General features: G+C 35.8%; 1 protein-coding gene across 3 annotated transcripts in view; it reads right to left on the bottom strand.

Moving 5' to 3' along the window:
- Window positions 1-19,134, bottom strand: part of LOC110641445 (DENN domain and WD repeat-containing protein SCD1) — a 64,733-nt gene extending 45,599 nt beyond the window's left edge. For 2 of the 3 annotated variants that reach the window (XM_058136726.1, XM_058136724.1), the window contains exons 1-7: window positions 18,351-19,134; window positions 18,155-18,248; window positions 15,459-15,660; window positions 15,094-15,235; window positions 14,873-14,973; window positions 9,916-9,979; window positions 9,613-9,726 (exon numbers count right to left, since the gene is read on the bottom strand). In XM_058136726.1, coding sequence (XP_057992709.1) covers window positions 9,613-9,726; window positions 9,916-9,979; window positions 14,873-14,973; window positions 15,094-15,235; window positions 15,459-15,660; window positions 18,155-18,248; window positions 18,351-18,524 — 891 coding nt within the window. In that variant the 5' untranslated portion in view covers window positions 18,525-19,134. The remainder of the gene's footprint in view (window positions 1-9,612; window positions 9,727-9,915; window positions 9,980-14,872; window positions 14,974-15,093; window positions 15,236-15,458; window positions 15,661-18,154; window positions 18,249-18,350) is intronic. The other variant, XM_058136729.1, reaches the window with a different exon arrangement.
- Window positions 19,135-19,707: the final 573 nt, after the last annotated feature.

The raw sequence follows: 19,707 nt of genomic DNA on the forward strand, positions 1-19,707 counted from the left end.
AAAGGCTTCACACAGATGTACGGAGTAGATTACCAAGAGACCTTTGTTCCTGTTGCTAAAATGAATACCCTCAAAATTCTGTTGTCATGTGCAGCGAATCTTGAGTGGGACTTGCAGCAATTTGATGTTAAAAATATCTTTTTACATGGTGACTTGGAAGAAGAAGTGTATATGAAAATTCCTCCAGGGTTTGAGGATGAGAAGACCAGAGAGAAAGTTTGCAGATTAAAAAAGGCTTTGTATGGTCTAAAACAGTCACAGAGCATGGTTTGATAAGTTCAGTAAAGCGATGATCTTCTTTGGATACTGCCAAAGCAATGTTGATCATACCTTATTTATGAGGCATCGTAGAGGCAAAATCACATTACTCATTGTCTATGTGGATGATATTGTGGTAACTGGCGACGATAAGGAAGAAATGGCTCTTTTAAAAGAGCATTTAGCACAGGAGTTTGAAATCAAAGATTTGGGAAGGCTCAAGTATTTTCTTGGAATAGAGGTTGCCATATCAGATAAGGGAATCTTTATTTCTCAAATAAAGTATATATTGGATCTGTTGGAAGAAACAAGAATGCTAGGCTGTAAACCGGCAGAGACTCCCATTGAGGCCAATCATAAATTGCAAGCTGGAGTTGGAAAATCAGTGGATTTAGGGAGATATCAAAGGTTAATTGGCAAACTAATTTATCTTTCGCACACTAGACCGGACATAGCATATGCAGTTGGTCTAGTGAGCTAGTATATGCATGATCCTCATGAATCTTATTTGGAGGTTATTTTCCGCATCTTGCGATACCTAAAATCTACACCTGGGAAAGGACTTCTTTTTTCAAAGCATGGTCACCTTCAGATTAAAGCCTTTACAGATGCAGATTGGGCTGGGTCTCTTAATGATAGGAGATCAACATCAGGATACTGTACCTTTGTTGGTGGTAATCTACTCACCTGGAGAAGTAAGAAGCAAAATGTGACAGCTAGATCCAGTGCAGAAGCCGAATTCAGGGCAATGGCTCAAGGTATCTGTGAGTTATTGTGGTTACGGAAGTTGATGGAAGAATTAAAATTGTTTGAAGCTAATGGTTTATTTTTGTTTTGTGATAACAAAGCTGCAATCAGTATAGTTCATAATCCAGTTCAGCATGATCAGACCAAGCATATAGAGATTGATAAACACTTCATAAAAGAAAAAATTGCGGATGGTTCCTTAAGTGTCTCTTACGTAGGTTCAAAAGATTAGTTAGCTGATGTGTTCACTAAAAGGTTAAGTTGTAAGGTGTTTCATACCCTAGTTTGCAAGTTGGGCATGTGCAACATACATGAACCAACTTGAGGGGGAGTGTTGGAATCCCTTAATTAGTGCATTAGCTGTAAATTAGAATATGTTAAAATCCCTTAATTAGTGCATTAGCTGTAAATTAGAATGTAAATTAGTGATATTAGGGATATTTTTATTTTTTAGCTTTTATTTTCTTTCTTATTAAGGCTATAGCCTTTGTGTATAAATTTAAATCATTGTAACACTGTGAAATACATCAAGAAATTATTCAATTCTCTCTAATCTCAACATATCTATATCACCAAGTTAGGCCACCTAAGGAACAAACAAGGCCCAATCAATTTGGACGCTCGTCGGCCAAGCATCTAGATAAAGTATCTATTTTCCTTGGAGTCACCCAATCGTCTCGACCAGTTACAAAACAACTTACAGGTTCTGGTTCTGGAATTTCTCAATTGTACAGTCATATTGCTCCTATGTTCCAATCCATTATAATTTCTAGAAGTGAGGTAGCCCTACAGTTTAAACTATATGAGTTATCATTGGTTTGGGTTGATTTTATTTTTGACTGTTATGCCGGGGATGAAAATGATGAATCTGCAACCTGGAGAACTTGTTTTTGTGTTCATAGGCTAATATATATCACATGTTATTCCATTGAAACTGAAGGCGTTAAATGCTTATTGCTAATTGCTTGTCGCTAGATAGTATTATCTTGTTTCACACAAATTAAAAGCCAACCTGGTTTACATTGGAAGCCTTTGTTGCTCGTTATATCATCATGTTATTTGAATAATACCAATATGATGGAAGGGATTTTAGAGATGGAGGTGAAAGGAGGGTCCTCAATTTGGATATATGAACTTGCTTTTGCCTGCCTAATTCTTTCATATCTGGTTTGGTGATCAAATTTGAGGAAAAGTTAGCAATTATGATGCTATTTGAGGTAATTAAGAGATCCTTAGAACAAGAAATTTCAGGCAATGGGAAGTTGTAGAATGAGATGATTCTCCTTAATTTCAATTAATCTGTACATGGGTATATATATACAATTGATTCCTATAATTGTGTTCTACTAATTAGGAAGAAATCCTAAATAAGAAATCTTAAATAGGAATACAGAATACAGAATATACAGAGAAATAATATAGTGATTGACTTTCCATAACACTCCCCCTCAAGTTGGAGCATAGATGTTAATCATGCCCAACTTGTTACAAATGTAGTCAATCCTAGCTCCATTCAGAGCTTTTGTGAAAATATCTCCTAACTGCTCTCCAGTTTTGATGTGTCCTGTTGAGATGATCTGTTGTTGAATTTTTTCACGAATAAAGTGACAATCAATCTCAATATGTTTGGTCCGCTCATGAAACACCGGATTAGAAGCAATATGGACTGCAGCTTGATTATCACACCACAATTTCGCAGGCAGGGAGGTCTTAAAACCTGTCTCATCTAGTAATTGAAGTATCCACATTACCTCACATACTGATTGTGCCATGGCTCTGTATTCAGATTCAGCACTAGATCGAGAAACTACACTCTGCTTCTTGCTTCTCCAAGACACCAAATTTCCTCCAATAAAAACGCAATATCCATGGTTGACCTCTGTCAACCTTAGATCCAGCCAGTCGGCATCAAAAACATTCAACATTCAAATGCCCATGATTACCATATAGCAAACCTCTTCTGGAGCGCCCTTGGATAACACAAGATTTGTTCCAAGGCTTCCCAATGAGCAACGGTTGGGGAAGACATAAACCGACTTACCACACTAACGGCATAAGCAATGTCGACGAGTGGTAAGGTAGTTCAATTTTCCTACCAATCTTCTGTATCTCTCTGGATCTTCAAACAACTTACTATCCCCTGCTAACAGTTGTAAAGTTGGAGTCATTGGTGCGCTACAAGGCTTAGCACCTAATTTTCCTGTCTCTGTCAATAGATTAAGGACATATTTTCTTTGAGACAAGAAAATACCCTTCTTACTTCTCATAACTTCGATACCCAAGAAATACTTTAACAATCCCAAGTCTTTGGTCTGAAACTGGGTTTGGAGGAAGGTTTTAAGAGATGAAATACCTGCAGAGTCACTCCCAGTGATGACAATGTCATCCACATAGACTATCAGGAGAATTAGACCAGCCTCAGATTGCCTATAAAATACTGAGTGATCACACTTACTCTTTTGCATACCAAATTCCTAGACTGCTTCACTGAATCTCCCAAACCATGCCCTAGGACTTTGTTTCAAGCCATAAAGAGACTTCCGAAGCGTACAAACTTTACCCAACTCCCCCTGAGCAACAAACCCAGGTGGTTGCTCTATATACACCTCCTCCTGAAGATCACCATGAAGGAAAGCATTCTTGATATCCAATTGGTACAGGGGCCAATCATATGTAGCTGCTAAAGAGATAAACAAGCGAACAGAAGTAAGTTTAGCTACAGGAGAAAAAGTGTCAGAGTAATCAACCCCATATGTCTGAGCATATCCTTTTGCTACAAGGCGTGCTTTTAACCTAGCCACAGAACCATCAGGATTTACCTTTACTGTAAATACCCATTTGCAACCAATAGCTTTCTTACCAATGGGCAAAGGCAACAATTCCCATGTACCATTAGCATCTAAAGCCTCCATTTCCTCTTTCATAGCAGCACACCAGCCAGGATGAGACAGTGCCTCACCAACAGTATTAGGGATAGGAACAGAGTCTAAAGAAGTAACAAAACACCGAGAACAAGAAGACAATTGATTATAAGAAACAAAAGAAGAGATAGGATAAGTACATGAACGTTTACCTTTACGAAGAGCAATGGGTAAGTCTAGATCAGAATCATGATCAGTATGAGGTACAGGATCTCCCAACGAAGTAGCTGGTGGAGGATCTGAGTCAGGAATCTCCAATCTCCTGGAATAAACATGAACAACAGGAGGTCGAGTAGGTCTAGAGACTGAAGGAACAGGATGTGGGAGAGGACTAAACATTGGTTGGACAGTATATATTAAGAGATCATCCTCCTCCCCCTGACTCTCATACACAGATGATTGAAGAAAAAATGGAGTGGACTCAAAAAATGTGACATTTGCAGAAACAAGATAACGATTAAGAGTAGGAGAGAAACAACGGTACCCTTTTTGGAGCCGGGAGTACCCAAGGAAGAAACATTTGAGAGATTTTGGATCCAATTTAGTAACCTGTGGACGAACATCACGCACAAAACAGGTACAACCAAAAATACGGGGTTCAATAGGGAACAAAGATTTTGTAGGAAACAAAGCAGTATAAGGAATATCCCCATTAAGGACAAAAGACGGCATACGATTGATCAAAAAACATGCAGTAGAAACTGCATCCGCCCAAAAGTGTTTAGGAACTTTCATCTGAAAAAGAAGAGCACGAGTTACCTCAAGAAGATGTCGATTTTTTCTTTCGACCACGCCATTTTGGGATGGGGTTTCCACACAGGAAGACTGATGAAGAATGCCATTTTGTGCCATATAAGACTGAAATTGTGCTGAAAAATATTCTTTGGCATTGTCACTTCTTAATATGCGCACAGAAATATTAAATTGAGTTTTGATTTCATTACAAAAGGCACAAAAGATAGAAAACAACTCATAACGATTCTTCATTAAATATAACCAGGTAACACGAGAGTAATCATCAACAAAAGTAACAAAATAATGAAATCCAGTTTTAGAAGTAACAGAACAAGGACCCCAAACATCAGAATGAACTAACTCAAAAGGGGATGAAGCCCGTTTATTGACTCTAGACATAGAAGGCAAACGATGATGTTTTGCAAACTGACACGACTCACATTCTAATACTGATAAAGACTGAAATTGAGGACACAGCTTCTTCATGGTAGACAAAGAAGGATGACCCAATCTATAATGAGCTTCAAGAGGTGTTAAGGTACTGGAGCAAACAAGCGACCGCGGTGTAGAGACTACCTGACTCGCGTCCTCTACCAATAATCGCCGTCGTAAGATCAAACAAACACCGTCAGAAAAAGGAAACAGAACAATTTAAGGTACGAGTAAGTTTACTAACAAAGTAGATTAAAAGAGAATTTTGGTAGACACAAAATGTAAGACAAAGAAATTGACGAAGTCGGGTTCGATTCAGCCCAACCCATGACACAAGAAGTAGAACCATCAGCTAAAGTAACAGTAGAGGAAGTGACATTAGACTGAAAATCAGATAGAAGACTAGAATTACCTGTCATGTGATCTATCGCACCAGAATCAATAACCCATTTGGATGAGGAAGACACAAGGCATGTAGTGGATTTACGACTCAACATCGCAGCGATGAGGAACCGGTAGGCTTTAGAGATGCACGACATCAAAAAAATTGTGCAAAATCCTCTGCAGATACCAAAATTGTTTTCTCAGAGGAAGATACTGTAGAATTCTCTGCTGCCATATTTGCCATCTGTGATCGCTGATTTTTCCTCTGAAGTTGCGGACAATTATATTTTGTATGGCCAGGCTCATGGCAATAATAACAAATGACTCCTCTTGAATCTTGAGTAGAACTAGCCTCTCCATTACGCTGATTACTTCTGTTGCCTGTAATTCCTCCTCTACTTCCTCTTCTATTACCCTGTTGTCCATTTGGATTACGGCTAAGAAGAGCACTCGTGAAGATTGAGTACTCTCTGTACGAAGGACCCGTGTGAACGTTTCATGCAAAGAGGAAATCTCAGAACTGGAGAGAATTTGAGATTTAGCAGTCTCATACTCTGAAGGAAGGCCTGCAAGAAAACTCATAACAGCCAGTTGTTCCCGTTGGGCCTGCTGAACTTTCACATCAGGACTAAAAGGCAACAATACATTAAGTTCCTCATATACCCGTTTAAAATCCATAAAATAAGCCGTGAGAGACTTATTCTCTTTCTCAGCACGGTAGAATGCCTTACAAACATCATAAATACGGGAGATATTTCCTTTACCAGAATACAAAAAATCCAAGTAATCCATTAATTCCTTAACAAATTCACAGTGATTAATTAAACTAATTATCTCACTATGAATCGAGTTCCGAAACTGCAAAAACAACCGAGCATCCTCCCTTAGCCAAGTTTGTCGTGTATCATCAGTGGGTGGATCTTTAGTAAGGTGATCATCCTTATCAATGCTACGCAAATAGACCCTAACAGTCTTACTCCACTCCAAGTAATTCGAACCATTAAGTTTGTGTTCCGTGATCTTAGTCATCACCGGAATCACATCAGAAATAACATTCTTATTGTCTGCCATTTGTTGAGACAAAGAAAACTAACCGAAACGCTAATCCAAAGTGCTTATAGCAGCAAAATAACCCAAAATCACAAATCAAGCAAATACCGAAATAGGATCTGAGAGCCAAACCTCAGAAGTCCTTTAATGGTGTACTGGATCAGGCAACAACACACAGTGGTGGATCAGGCGACGCCGGTGATGTTGATCGGGGTCGAAACGGCTGGTCGGCGGCCAAGGTATCTCCTGAGCTGGGTAGTGAGAACAAAAGTCACCCTAGATTGATGACCTGCTCTGATACCATGTAGAATGAGATGATTCTCCTTAATTTCAATTAATCTGTACATGGGTATATATATACAATTGATTCCTATAATTGTGTTCTACTAATTAGGAAGAAATCCTAAATAAGAAATCCTAAATAGGAATACATAATACAGAATATACAGAGAAATAATATAGTGATTGACTTTCCATAACAGAAGTCAAGAGATTATTTTAGCTCATTAGGGGAGAATGACTCAAAATTACTTTGGTTTTATGTGCCATCGAAGGAATGGGTTGGAGTCATTTTGTCTCAAAGGAACTATAGACTATTTGCACGAATGCATGTTGTGAAGGCAATGGAGGTTGGAGTCATTCTAATAATATATGCTTTCGACAGTGATTTGACTACAAATACTTTTGTCCACAAAAGCATGACAATCTCTTGCTGTTTCCTTATGGTTTTATGGACAATTTTTCCCTTTATGTTCAACCCTTCTGGCTTTGATTGGCTAAAAATTGTGTACGACTTTGAGGGCTTTATGAACTGGATGGATTTGGTAGATATGCAGCATCAATTTCCACACTTCAGCCTTGAGGTCAAGAATGAACTTCAAGGGGTTGGCAATGATATGAATTATGGAGATTGGAGAAAGTTAAAGAAAGACGGGCCTGACCTGGGATGCTGAGGAAGAAAAGGAGAAAGAGAGAGACCCAGCAAGAGCTTCTAGTAGCAAGGAGGAAGGTTCTGGAGAGAGGGATGAGTTGGAACAAGCTAGCCACTAACTAACTGAATGCCCGAAGAAATAGCATGTACAGGAAAGTAAAATTGTATATAGTAGTAAACAATAGAATAAGAGCATGCTTGTGTGATTTCCTATTGTAACGGCATACTCGCTAGGCTAGAGTTCTTTGAATCTCTGGAGGGCCATTTGAAGTTTTTAATTTTATTTGGTTGTATTCTTTTTCTTATTCAGCAATACAAAGCTCTGTTGAGCAATTCCCTCTACATTTTCTCTCTTTAATTGCTCTTTTTAAACTCCTAACTCTATCAAATTCATATGTTATACAAACTCAAAATCCTAATCCTCTAATCTTCGTGTGGATGCCAGAAAGTGAAAAAAAAAAAATCAAGTCAGCTTTCTCCTTCTCAACTATTCTTTTTTTTTTTAATTTCTTGCCTTTTTCTCGCCTTGGGACGCCTGGTGCCACCTTGCCTGGGTGCCTAGGGGGCACCTAGTTGAGAACGCCTCGCCTGAAGGCTTCCCAGGCATGGTACCTGGATTTCGCCTCGCCCGAGTGCCTTTTGACAACACTAATATTAATTACAATAAAATATCAATTTCATTATATTTAAAAGCAGTATAAAAAAATAAAGGACAATGAGAAAAAAAAATTACAATCTACGAATTATATTCATGATCTTCATAAAAGAGGTCAATTTGAAACCATTAATAAATTTAATGCATTTAAATTAACTTATAACCATTAAATAATATGGATGAGCTAGAGAAGCCCAATAAAAAATTATTTAAAAAAACAATTGTATTGTAATTATGGAGGAATGGGCCCATGGGGATCTGCACCTTTGCAGAAAAGCCAAAACGAAAAGCAAGTTTTTTCTTGTTTCCTATTCTTGTTTCTGTATTTTGAAAACAAACATGAGAAATATTAAAAAAAAAAATGTTTAGCCGAACAAGTTTTCAGTTTTTTTTTTTTCTGGAAACAACAACAACAACAACTAAACCTTAATCTCAAAATAGTTGGGGTCAACTCTACGAATCCTTCTTCGCCATTCAACTCTATTAGACACTAGGTCCGCATCAATATTCAAAACTTGTAAATCATTTGGTACTACTTCTCTTCACATCGTTTTAAGCCTCTCCCTTCCCCTTTTACCTCCTTTCCGCCCTACTAACCTATCACATTTCTGTACTAACGCATTTAATTCTCTACATTGTACATGACCAAACATCTTAAATGACTCTCTCATTTTATCTCTGTTGGAATTGATGAGATTATGAGCTCCAAAAATAAAGAAATTTTATATATTCCTATTTAGTGTTGGATTTATATTCCTAAATGGGTAGAGATTTAAACCCAATAAAAATTTTAAAAAAAAAAGGTGATCCCAAATGCACCCTGTGCTGCTCATATCACTCAGCTTTCTAAAAAATTCTGATCTAATAGTTTCATATTGATTTAAACAAATGTCTAATGTTTCAATTACCTGACTCATGCCCAATTCCCACCCTTAGGGGGGAAAGCACAAGAAAGGAGCACAAAGCATACATAGTAATAATAGTCAATGTTATAAAAAGGAAAGTCAACTATGTGTTTGTAGTGATTTGTATTCCATCTTATTTAGGATAACATGATATTAGGAGTTCCTTATTTGTAGGGATTTGTATAAATCCTAATTAGGATAGATTTATAGGGTACTTGTTATTCTGAATGAAGATTACTCAGTTTTTACTCTCCAATATCTACAAAAAAAAAAAAAAATTCATCTGTCAAAGGAACACTATTGCAAACATAACTCTCCGTCAAATAAAATGGACGCTTAACTAGTTCCAAAAGGATTAAAACAGTATGCACTGGATCCTTCTGTGTATTTTAGCAAAGAGAATCAGAAACTTAAAAGGCTTTCCAGAGTCCTACTTAGTTAAATCATCCCTAACAAAATGTGCTGATAGAGGAAATGCATAACAAAACATGAAAATATTGCAAAAGATCTGATGAAATATTAACAACGCAAAACAAATTTTACTAAAAAAACAAGTATATTCAATAATAGCCAACGTTCAGGCATAAAACTTACACCATCCATTGCAAGATTAGATGTATCAACACCTGAATGGAGACCCATCATATATGGCGTCGGAGCATCAATATAGTCTACTCCACTGAAAAATAGTAATGGAATGTAGACATGCTTCAGCACAACAAACAAAAAACAATTAGATGACAGTAGGACAAGAGAACACAAATTAACCTATGTAGTATGAAACCAAGTGCAATTTCCAGCAATAGAACAAGAAATGCAGAACACAATGATGCAAAAATAAACATTCTATTCTAGCCTGATATTAGAGCAATGGACTTCCACATATTTAGAACTTACCTGCCACCTGAAAGGATAAATTAAATGGCATACGGCCTCTGATACTAGAGTTAAAATAGAATACCTGTAAAAAAACAGATAAAGCTACTTTCAAATATACTAGAATGACAACTACATAAATGAACGTAATGGAACTGTTGAATCTAAATGCCCAAAATCTAAACATATAAGAAGAAAAATACAGATTAACTAATGGTTATTATTGCTCATGACAAAACCATACATATTTTAGTATTTTCACTAGCATTCATGCTACAGTGACCAAATACAACTTGAAATCAAATAGTAGAAATATATATAAAATTGATAGCTTGAAAAATAATACAACTTGGAAACTCTGACAAGAAAATGAAATTTACATCAACAAACCTAATGAGAGCCATGATGAAAAGACATAAAGTGCTCAGCACAAAATGGACTAACTAGCTTCTTTGCAATTTACACTCTGCAGTCCAAATGCTAGACACTGTCACTGTGTATTAGCATAAGTACCATAGCTTGTAACTAGTAACAATAATGCTCTCACAGCAAACATATTATGCATCCGTGAAAGATATCACATGAGGGCAGTTAAACATTAAGATTTGGTCTGATAAATTCTTATCAATTTATGTGCAAAATTTTATTTTTACTCTTTTTAATTTTTATTTTTGTTTGGCTCTCTCTTTCTCTACTTTTTCACTTTTAATTATCTGAATAAACAAAAAGCAGTTTTGCACAAGAAATGAGACTTTGCTGTCAAACACAACTTAAGGATATGGATAGAATGTCATATTTCTAACATAGACAAGGGTCAGGACATCAAAATTAGTTTGGCTTTTTTATGTATATTCATAAATTTCTAATACAGAACTTATAGTTTTAATTGCAATTGGCTGTTTGTTTTCTAGCAGAATTCAAAGACTTAGAAAACTGTTACTGTTTACATTTCCTGGCTTGCAAGCTGTGAAATCATTAGCTAAAATTAAGGGATTCTATTATGTATCTCAGGCTATAATCATGCAGATTATTGATGTTAGAATCATGCACAAATTATAGGATTAACTGTAGATATTTATTGTAATATTTCCATACATTTTTCTATAAAAACCCCGCTGCTTGAGGGAATTATCAAGTAATTATAGTCCCCAAAATTATCTTCTTCTCTTCTATTTCTACATGGTATCAGAACCTGGGTCTTAATCCCTGCTCTCTTTTCGTTCTTTTCTCTAGGTCTTGCACATAGTTACCTGGAATGCGGTATGCAGCAAGTCACAGTACAGGAATGGGAACGCAATACACTCCTTAGTTATATATCGGGTACTTTGAGGGTAGGTTTAATCGGTTCACTCTTTCGTGACATGGTACTTTTAAATAATACCTTGGATATGATGAGTGAAAATTAAAATCTTTTTAATTACTTACAATCTCTTATTTCATATATTTTTTTTATTATTTAATTTTAATAATTAAAATAGATTAAAAAAATTAATAATTAATTTCATTCTTAAAAAAATAAAAATGATTAAATAGATTAATTTTAAAAAAAGTAAAATAGAAATTTAAAAACTTTAACATGCCACAGTGACAAAAGAATAATATTTAATAAATATACATTTTTAATAATGATAAATTTAGAGAGAGTGTTCAGCAAATTACGTATTAATTCATTTTAATTAAGTGATTAAATTATTTTACACATTAAAATAAATAGCCAAGTCAATATTGCAATCCAACACTTATATTCAATTTTTGTTTATTCTTGATATGGGACTCACATTATAAATATCAAAGGGGCACTAAAATAACTACAGCTGTAGTTATTTTTTTATAAGTGCCAGCTATATTCAATTTTTGTTTTTCCCCTTGATTTCTCCTAGTTTTTTATTCTTCTTTGTTTGTTCTCCATCACCCATTTTGTTGATTATTAGATTGTATTGCCAACAAAGTCATTAGAAATTACCTTAGTGACGTTATTAACTTATAGGCAGTTATGCATAGGACTTGGGCAGAGACATCCTTGAGAGCAAGAATGATTAGACTAGTCAAAATTTGACCTCATACTGAACCAAGATCTGATTTCAGTCCTCTAAGTGCAAGGACCATGAACAATTTCTCTCTGTTTTTCCTGGATAGTGAGATTGTCTGTAGGTGGCATAAAAGAATTGAATTCATCTTTAGTGATTCTGCTTGACCCAACTAGCTCGCCATATCTTCATGATATTGCTGCAGATCAACAATATCTAACACAACCTTGAATATGCATTGGATATCATTTGCGTATAGTGTTTTAATCGAAAAACCGAACCGAACCAATCTAGTTTGGTTTTTCAATTTGGTTTTTTTAGTTAATCGATTCGATTTCAGTTTAAGAGTTTTGGGAATTTGGCTTTCAATTCGGTTCAGTTTTTAAACCAATATATATATATATATATATATATATATATATATATATATATATATATATATATCAACCTAAATTGGGCCATACTTTCATATTAGCCCAGGCCTGCTGTCTATTTTCCTAAGCACAGGCCCAGCTGTCCACTCCACTCTGCAGTGCCCTTCACCTCTCATATCTCAGTCTCTCACTCATTCTTCCTGCGTCTCACTCAGTTCTTCCTCACTCTAACAGTCTCACTTATCCCCTTCCTCTCGATTCTCACTCTCACCCTCTCAAGTCTCACACAACCACCCATGATGACGATGCCATTTCCTGCTCTCAGACCTCAGTTTCTTCTCACCCAACCCACGCCATGATGCCTAATTCGACTGCTATGACTCCTCTGTTGTGCCACAAAACCGACTCCATCTTTCCTCTTCACATCGATTCAAGTTGAGCCCAAGACTTTTTTTTTTTTTCAATCATTCAACTCATGGGTCAATGGTTTTCGCCTCCTTTGCATAGCATGTTCAAGATTCCTCTCTTTGCCTCACCACTCGCCTGATTTCAACATGCTCTCTCTGCGTTGGTGGCGATTTTATGTTGTAGAATTGACTTATTGAGGATTTGCAGATTTTGAAATGTGATTTTAGATTTGCAGATTTGTTTAGATAGAAATATATTTGAGCACTTGAGATTGTAATTTGAGTTAATTTCTTACTTTTCATTCTATTTTGGTGATTTTATGTTGCCCTAGTTATTTTGGGGAAAGTTTTGCTGAGATTTGTGGGAGTGTTGCTCTATAATGTTGGATGAAGAAAGTGTACCATAATTGATCAACTACACCAAACCATGACGCCGAGCTTGGTGTTTTAAATAGCAAAGGACACACCGCTGGTGTGTTCCAACAATCCCAAACACACCCAGGGTGTGTTCCACAAGGAACAACAGAGTTAAAAATTCATGTTTCCCTCTGTGACAGCTTGTGGAGGTGTGGTTTTCTGTCCCAGCAAGAGCAGCTACATTTTTTTATTATTTTTTTATCTCCAGCAGTCCTATTTCACTTAGGACTTCAAGGAAAGACTCCCAGCAGCTATGGAAATTGAAGGGAATTAATTTAGGGAATATCCAACTCCATTTAGGATTTAATTATATTTTTCTATTCCTTCTAGGATTACTTTTACTCCCATTTTATTTAGGTTTTCTAAAGTATTTAGGTTTAGTTTAACTTCCTATTCAGCAGAGATATTTTCCTATTCTATTTAGGAGTTTAAAAACTCTATAAATACCCAAGTTTTTAATTATTTCAGATTCCGATTTCAATTAATAAAAATCCAACAGAGTATTTTCTCTCAATTTTCACTCTTATGTGAGAGTGTGTTTCTCGAAGCTTCACACTGCATCAAACTGAGCTGATTTTTTCGCTTCAGTTTGATTCAATTTTACTAGTAGTTAGATTTGGTTCACAAAAATCTACCTTTTGGTAGTTTGGTTTTTCTGGTTCGGTTTGGTTCGGTTTGGTTTGCACACTCCTAGGGTCCTAGCTTTAGTCCAAACTTTGCACCAAATTTTGCAAGACTGAAAAAGATTAAATCACTATCGGTTAAGTGAATACTGCAAAAGACTACATAGTTGAGCATCCACTTTCACCCAAGCTGCTTGATCAGAAGTGGCAATATCTGTAGAATTCCTAGTTAAATGGTCATCATCCTTGTCCCGTAAATCATAATTCCACAGAAGCTGCCCAAGATACATAATTACTATTGCCTTGTAGTTATACAGTAATAATTGTGGAGAGGAGAACGAAGAAAAGAGAGGTTTCTCAAGAATTGTAGTTGAAGTAGCTCCTTTTTCAGACATTATTAAAGATTGAGAGTGAAATTAGAAATTTCTTTTTTTTTTTATCTACTGTGGAAAACATAAGCCAGGTGTTACTATTTCCAAAGAAGGGCTAAGATTCCAAAGGACCCAGAAGCAAGCGAATAATTGGAGGTCGCCAGACTCTGGCAAGAAGACTGGTGTGAATTTAGGTGAGAAAGGGTGGCCGAAGTAGCTTCAAGTGCCTGCACAGCGCATGGATAGTGTCTCAGAAGTTTTCTTTGGCATGTGGACAATTCAAGGGCAGATTTCGATAATGTGATTCTAGGGGCAGGTCGGCCAGCATTGGGCACTACTTATGAGTGTAGAGGTCAGACAAAAAAAAAACAAAACTTCACTCACTTATTGATAGAGGGGTTAGGTTTCTCGGGAAACAGAATGAAGAAAAGGAGAAAACAAGAGCTTGGACTCAAAGCCTAGGCTCTGATACCATGAAGAATTAAAATTAGCGAATGAATGTTTGAGAAAATTAGCTTGATAATTCCCTCAAACCATTGGGGATTAAATACTAATTATAGGAAAAACTAAATAGGAAAATATATTTACAGGCACTATTTAGGCATACAACAAATCTTCCTAATTACAGAGTGATTTCCTAATCTAAGGCATAATTATAGTGATTATTTCAACAATGGTAAAATCAAATGATAGCCAGTCAATATATCATAGCTTGCTTAAAAGATTATTAATTGTCAAAGGTCAAAAGAAGAGTCATACTTATTGGATCGAAGTAAAATCCTCCTCTCAAGCAACACAGCAGTAAAAAATTTGATTAAGTTGTCAACATCCAAGCATTGTACCAGTGGCTGAAAAGATATCTGCATTCGATGAAATTGATGTTACTTTTTGATACAACCAAGTTTTTGGTGACACTTACTAAATTACATAGTCAGCAACTGTAGATTCAGCTATTAGAACAAAGATGTGAGAAGTAATACATCAGCATGAGGAAGCCCATCTCTTGGTGGCGCCTCCACAGAGAGCAAACAATTCTCAATAGCAAACAGGACTCGATCCCTTCCAGGCATAGGCAAAGGTACATTGGACACCATGTATGCTATAACATCCCATAACGGCTTGCTGAAAAAATTTGCAGATCCAATAACTTTAAACAAAAAGCCTACCATACTTTTCTATATTCTGGATGTAAGAAAAGCTTACTTGAAAACATACTATAAAATCCTACTTTTAGAACGTAAAAGATTACTAATGTGTGTTTATGTAGGGGAAATTAAGTAAACTAAAATATCTAATCCACACTATCGTTACCCATATTATAAACACTTAACTACAGAATTCTTACCTGCTTCCACTTGGGGAAAAGCATAGTGCAAATATCTCTTCCAGTGCATTCCGAAGGACACGGAAGCTAGGTGAGCGGGATACAACACAAATACATTTGTCAGCAAATGAATTTGCTGGTATATGGTAAGCTTCAGCAATATCCTCACTAACCGGATCCCGAAAAGCAATGCAACTAACATAAATTTTTGATCCATCACCCTCTGCAGAAAATTTTTATATTAAAAAAGAGATAAATTTGACTAATCTCATGGAAAACAAAGTATATTTAAATAAAAAGAAAGATGGGAAAAGGATCACCTTTCAAAACGGTGCTATACTGAACTTAACTAAACCTCAATCCTAAATTAATTGGCAACTTGATACCAGCTACACAGATCCATTTTCTCCATTCAGCTCCATTTACTCCACTTTAAAAACACATGTGCCTTATTGATGCAGGAACAAAACTTTAAAATTTTTAAAGTTACTCTTCAAGTTAACGTAGTGTGTTACTGTTCATTGCACTGCAGAAGTTCTCAAATAAGTGTTATGTTTTTCTCTTAATCTTTGATTATGTTATTTTGGTCAAAACCTAATTCTATTAGGATTTTATGTTCAAGACCTAGTTTTATTAGGATTTTATGTGCAATAGTGCAAGAGATATTCAATTGGATTTTTATGTGCTATACATAGGGCTGTAAAACTCAGTGTAGAGGTAGATTTCTGAGATAAATAAACCCATTTACTGGTAGATATTTTTCCCGGTTGTGTAAGCAAAAATTCAGCCTATTTGGTTGATCGTTGATCTCTTTATTTTCTCCTTTTCACTATTCTGTTGTCAAATCCACAACCTAATTTAGGAGGTTAATAGCTATATCACTTTTATAAAAGTTAAAACTCTGATCATTTAAGAAGTAAACAAACTTAAAGACAACCAGTAATGCTCTCTCCAATTATCCAAAAAGAAATATCTTTTCAGCATTGTAGTTTAACTCCAGACATATCATGCCATCTTCACCATTGTAGTTTGCTTCTTGATTTCATGCTCCCATTGCTTAAAAAAGTGAAAAATTTGGAGACAAAGTGCAATACAGGAATTAAATTAATTTCCATTTGCCTTGATAAGGAAAAGAGAGTGGAGGGAAGAGGGGAGACTCTACCTAAATGCTTAAAAAAGCCACAAGGTTGATAACAAAATGATTGAATCAAGATTTTATACATAAGAAGTGTTAACAGTTGCCAATTTCTAAAATCAAGTTTTCATTCTACAGCTTTTGCTTCCACAGTCATTTCCAGAAGATGCAATATATTTCCAGCATTTTGTTCCCTTAATTCAGCACCTATTGGAGAGACGACATTTATCCATAAGTCAAATAATTCTTTCTTCTAATAACATTTAGTCCCAAAAATCGTTGGTTCAGTATGGACCACTGTGGGTTTGATACAAGTAGAGTTCAGTCTCGTGAGGAAACACAAACATCCACAAGTGAAAATTCACCAGAAGTGCACTTCTCATATATATTACATGGCATATCTAATGTAGTATATGAATACAGACAAACAAACCCATGCATTTTTTCACATTTTCATCATATGTCCACCTAGACATACAGGATGCCTAAAAATAAAAGGAAGTTGCTCATATTTTCAAAATATAAGTTTCTTTATTGAGTAACCACAAAAAGGGTCAAAAAATAGAAATTGCACAAAAGGATAGGACATCCAAGAATGCTGCTGCAAGTTTGCAACATTAACTACAAAAGCAGGAAATCAACAACCGATGTATTAGAGCTGCCTACAAAATTGCCACATGTAGAAAAATCCTCAAGCCAACTATCTCTCCATTTCCCACCTTCATTGGCTGATGTGACTATATCTACTTATCATGGACCTCCATTAATATAAGTAAAATCATAAGAAGTGAAAAAGAAGGAAGCATGAAATATGTTTTTTTATTATTTCTTTCCTCTCGTACAATTTATTTTATCTCTTGCCAGTCAAGTAGGGCAGGCTAGCTCCCTAACCATCCTCATTATACTAGTTTGAATTCCCCTATTATCTACACAAATGAAGTTGATAGAAAATGAGCTAAGAAGCATTGGCAAGAAGGAAACCATTATAACCATGCTCAGGTAATCTTTTTACTTGTAATTTTAACTTTCTATTACCTGACTCTATCATTCTGTGTGCCTCATCATCAAGGGTCTTGGCTTTTTGCTGATGACCACTAACACCGAGGTGCTAGGCTAGGCTCACAAATGCCAAGTGTGCCACATTGTACCAATAGATGCAATTAAGAGAAATGAACTCAAAATGAAAAGAGATAGACTCTCCGCTTTCAAATAATATTCCCAATTTCTGTTTTATGAAGTTGTTCCATAAAGGAGTGGAGTATTATAGATCAGAGGAGGAAAAAAGGTCCAAACAGAACTCAATGTAGCATTTGTCAGGAAGATTCAGGAAGATATCACAAAGAAAATTTTCAGAAAGTAAGGTCAGATGCAAGTATTATCTTCACACTTCACATCTCTACTTGTATTATCTCCTAAATTCATATTTTCCACTGATATAACAAATACCCATCTAGGATAAATCTGAAGTTACCAATGACTGTATTATTTCTAAGTTCTATCAACAAATGATACATTGGTATAGATGCAACTAAGTTTGTATTCTTCTCTAGCAAATTCCAGAAATGAAAAAAAAAAAAAATACCAGTTAAGACAATAGGATAGCTCCGTGGAAAAGTAGAGGCATCATTGGCATCAAATCCAGAGGAGTAGAACTCCACACCAGCAGGCAGAACACACTACCAATTCAATGAAAAGAAAAATCGAAGTCACATCTAGAACATGAAAATTACTTGGGTAAAAGAAAAGGAACAAAAATAAAGAGAAGAAAGCAGACATACAGTGGGGAGCTGAGGAGGAGGAGGAGGATACAGAGAGTAATTATCAAGAGGGTATTGGTCGAGCAGAGAAGGCAGGTACATCATTCCCGTTCCATGGTACCCTTTGTCCCCATCCAAAGTTCGAATCTCTGGACCCAGCCCACAGACCACAAAATACTCGAAGATCCGAGCCATTTGCGATTGATGATTCCTCCTCTAAACTGAATTTTGCTTTTTTTTTTCTTTAATTTCCAGGGAAAATTCGAAGTGATCAGATGAAGAAATGGAGTGAGATTTGATTTGGTTTGGCTAGCATTTTCCTTTTTGATTTTCCAATAATGGGCGTTGAGAGATTGGGAATGGAAGAAAATCAAAATTAGAACTCAAGGGATTTTTTTTTTTTTTTTTTTTTGAAACAATTCAAGGGATATTCATACAATATTACACGTAGACTAAAAAATAATGCACATTATAGTATGTGTGAATATATACTCCCAAGTATATTCAAAAAGCCTATGAAGGTGTCAATTGGAATTTTTCCTGATTTCCATTATGACTAGGCTTGGTTTCGGCGAGAAATCGGTGTCCTAGATCTATAAGGGCATAACTACAGTTATAAATGATCATCAATGGAGCTAAATCCCAATACATGTCTCCTTCCAAAGGATTAGTGACCCTATGTCCCCTTACTTTTTGCTTTTGGTATCTGATTTGCTGGCTCGTATGTTTGATCAAGCTCTTGCAAGGGATCAGATTGAGGGATATAAAATTAAAAAGCATTGCCCAACCCTAACAACTCTAATATTTGTTGATGATACTGTTGTTTTTGGGAAGCTTAGGTGGGAAAAAGATCATAAAATTATGTATATTCTGGATTTGTATAGTGCTATTTCGGGCCAATATGTAAATCAAATCAAAACAAATATGATATTACTTTCATTAAAAACATGCCTCTACATGTCCAAACTCAAATTGCTAATGTGATGAATATTCCAAAGTTAGGTTCTTTATTGAAGTATTTTGACATTCCCATAGCTTAGGGGCTCTCCAAAGCTTACACATTATCCTCCCTAAAGGAGAGAGTTTTAAAGAAATTGTAAATTTGGAAGGGTCAATTCTTATCTGAAGCCAAAAGGGAGACTATGATTAAATAGTTGTGCAGGCAATGCGTTTCTTATATCATGTATATGTTTAAGATTCCCCAAGGAATCATTTCAAAGTTGTATCAGTTGTCAGTAAAGTTTTGGTAGCTACACTCTTTTGATAAGTCCAAAATCCATTGGCTCAGTTGGGATGAGTTTTCTTTGAGTAAATAAGAGAGTGATATAGGGTTTAAAGACCTAAATCTATTCAACATTGCCTTACTGGCAAAATAAGT

This window comes from Hevea brasiliensis, chromosome 2 (genome assembly GCF_030052815.1).
Source record: "Hevea brasiliensis isolate MT/VB/25A 57/8 chromosome 2, ASM3005281v1, whole genome shotgun sequence".
Taxonomy (NCBI): Eukaryota; Viridiplantae; Streptophyta; class Magnoliopsida; order Malpighiales; family Euphorbiaceae; genus Hevea; species Hevea brasiliensis.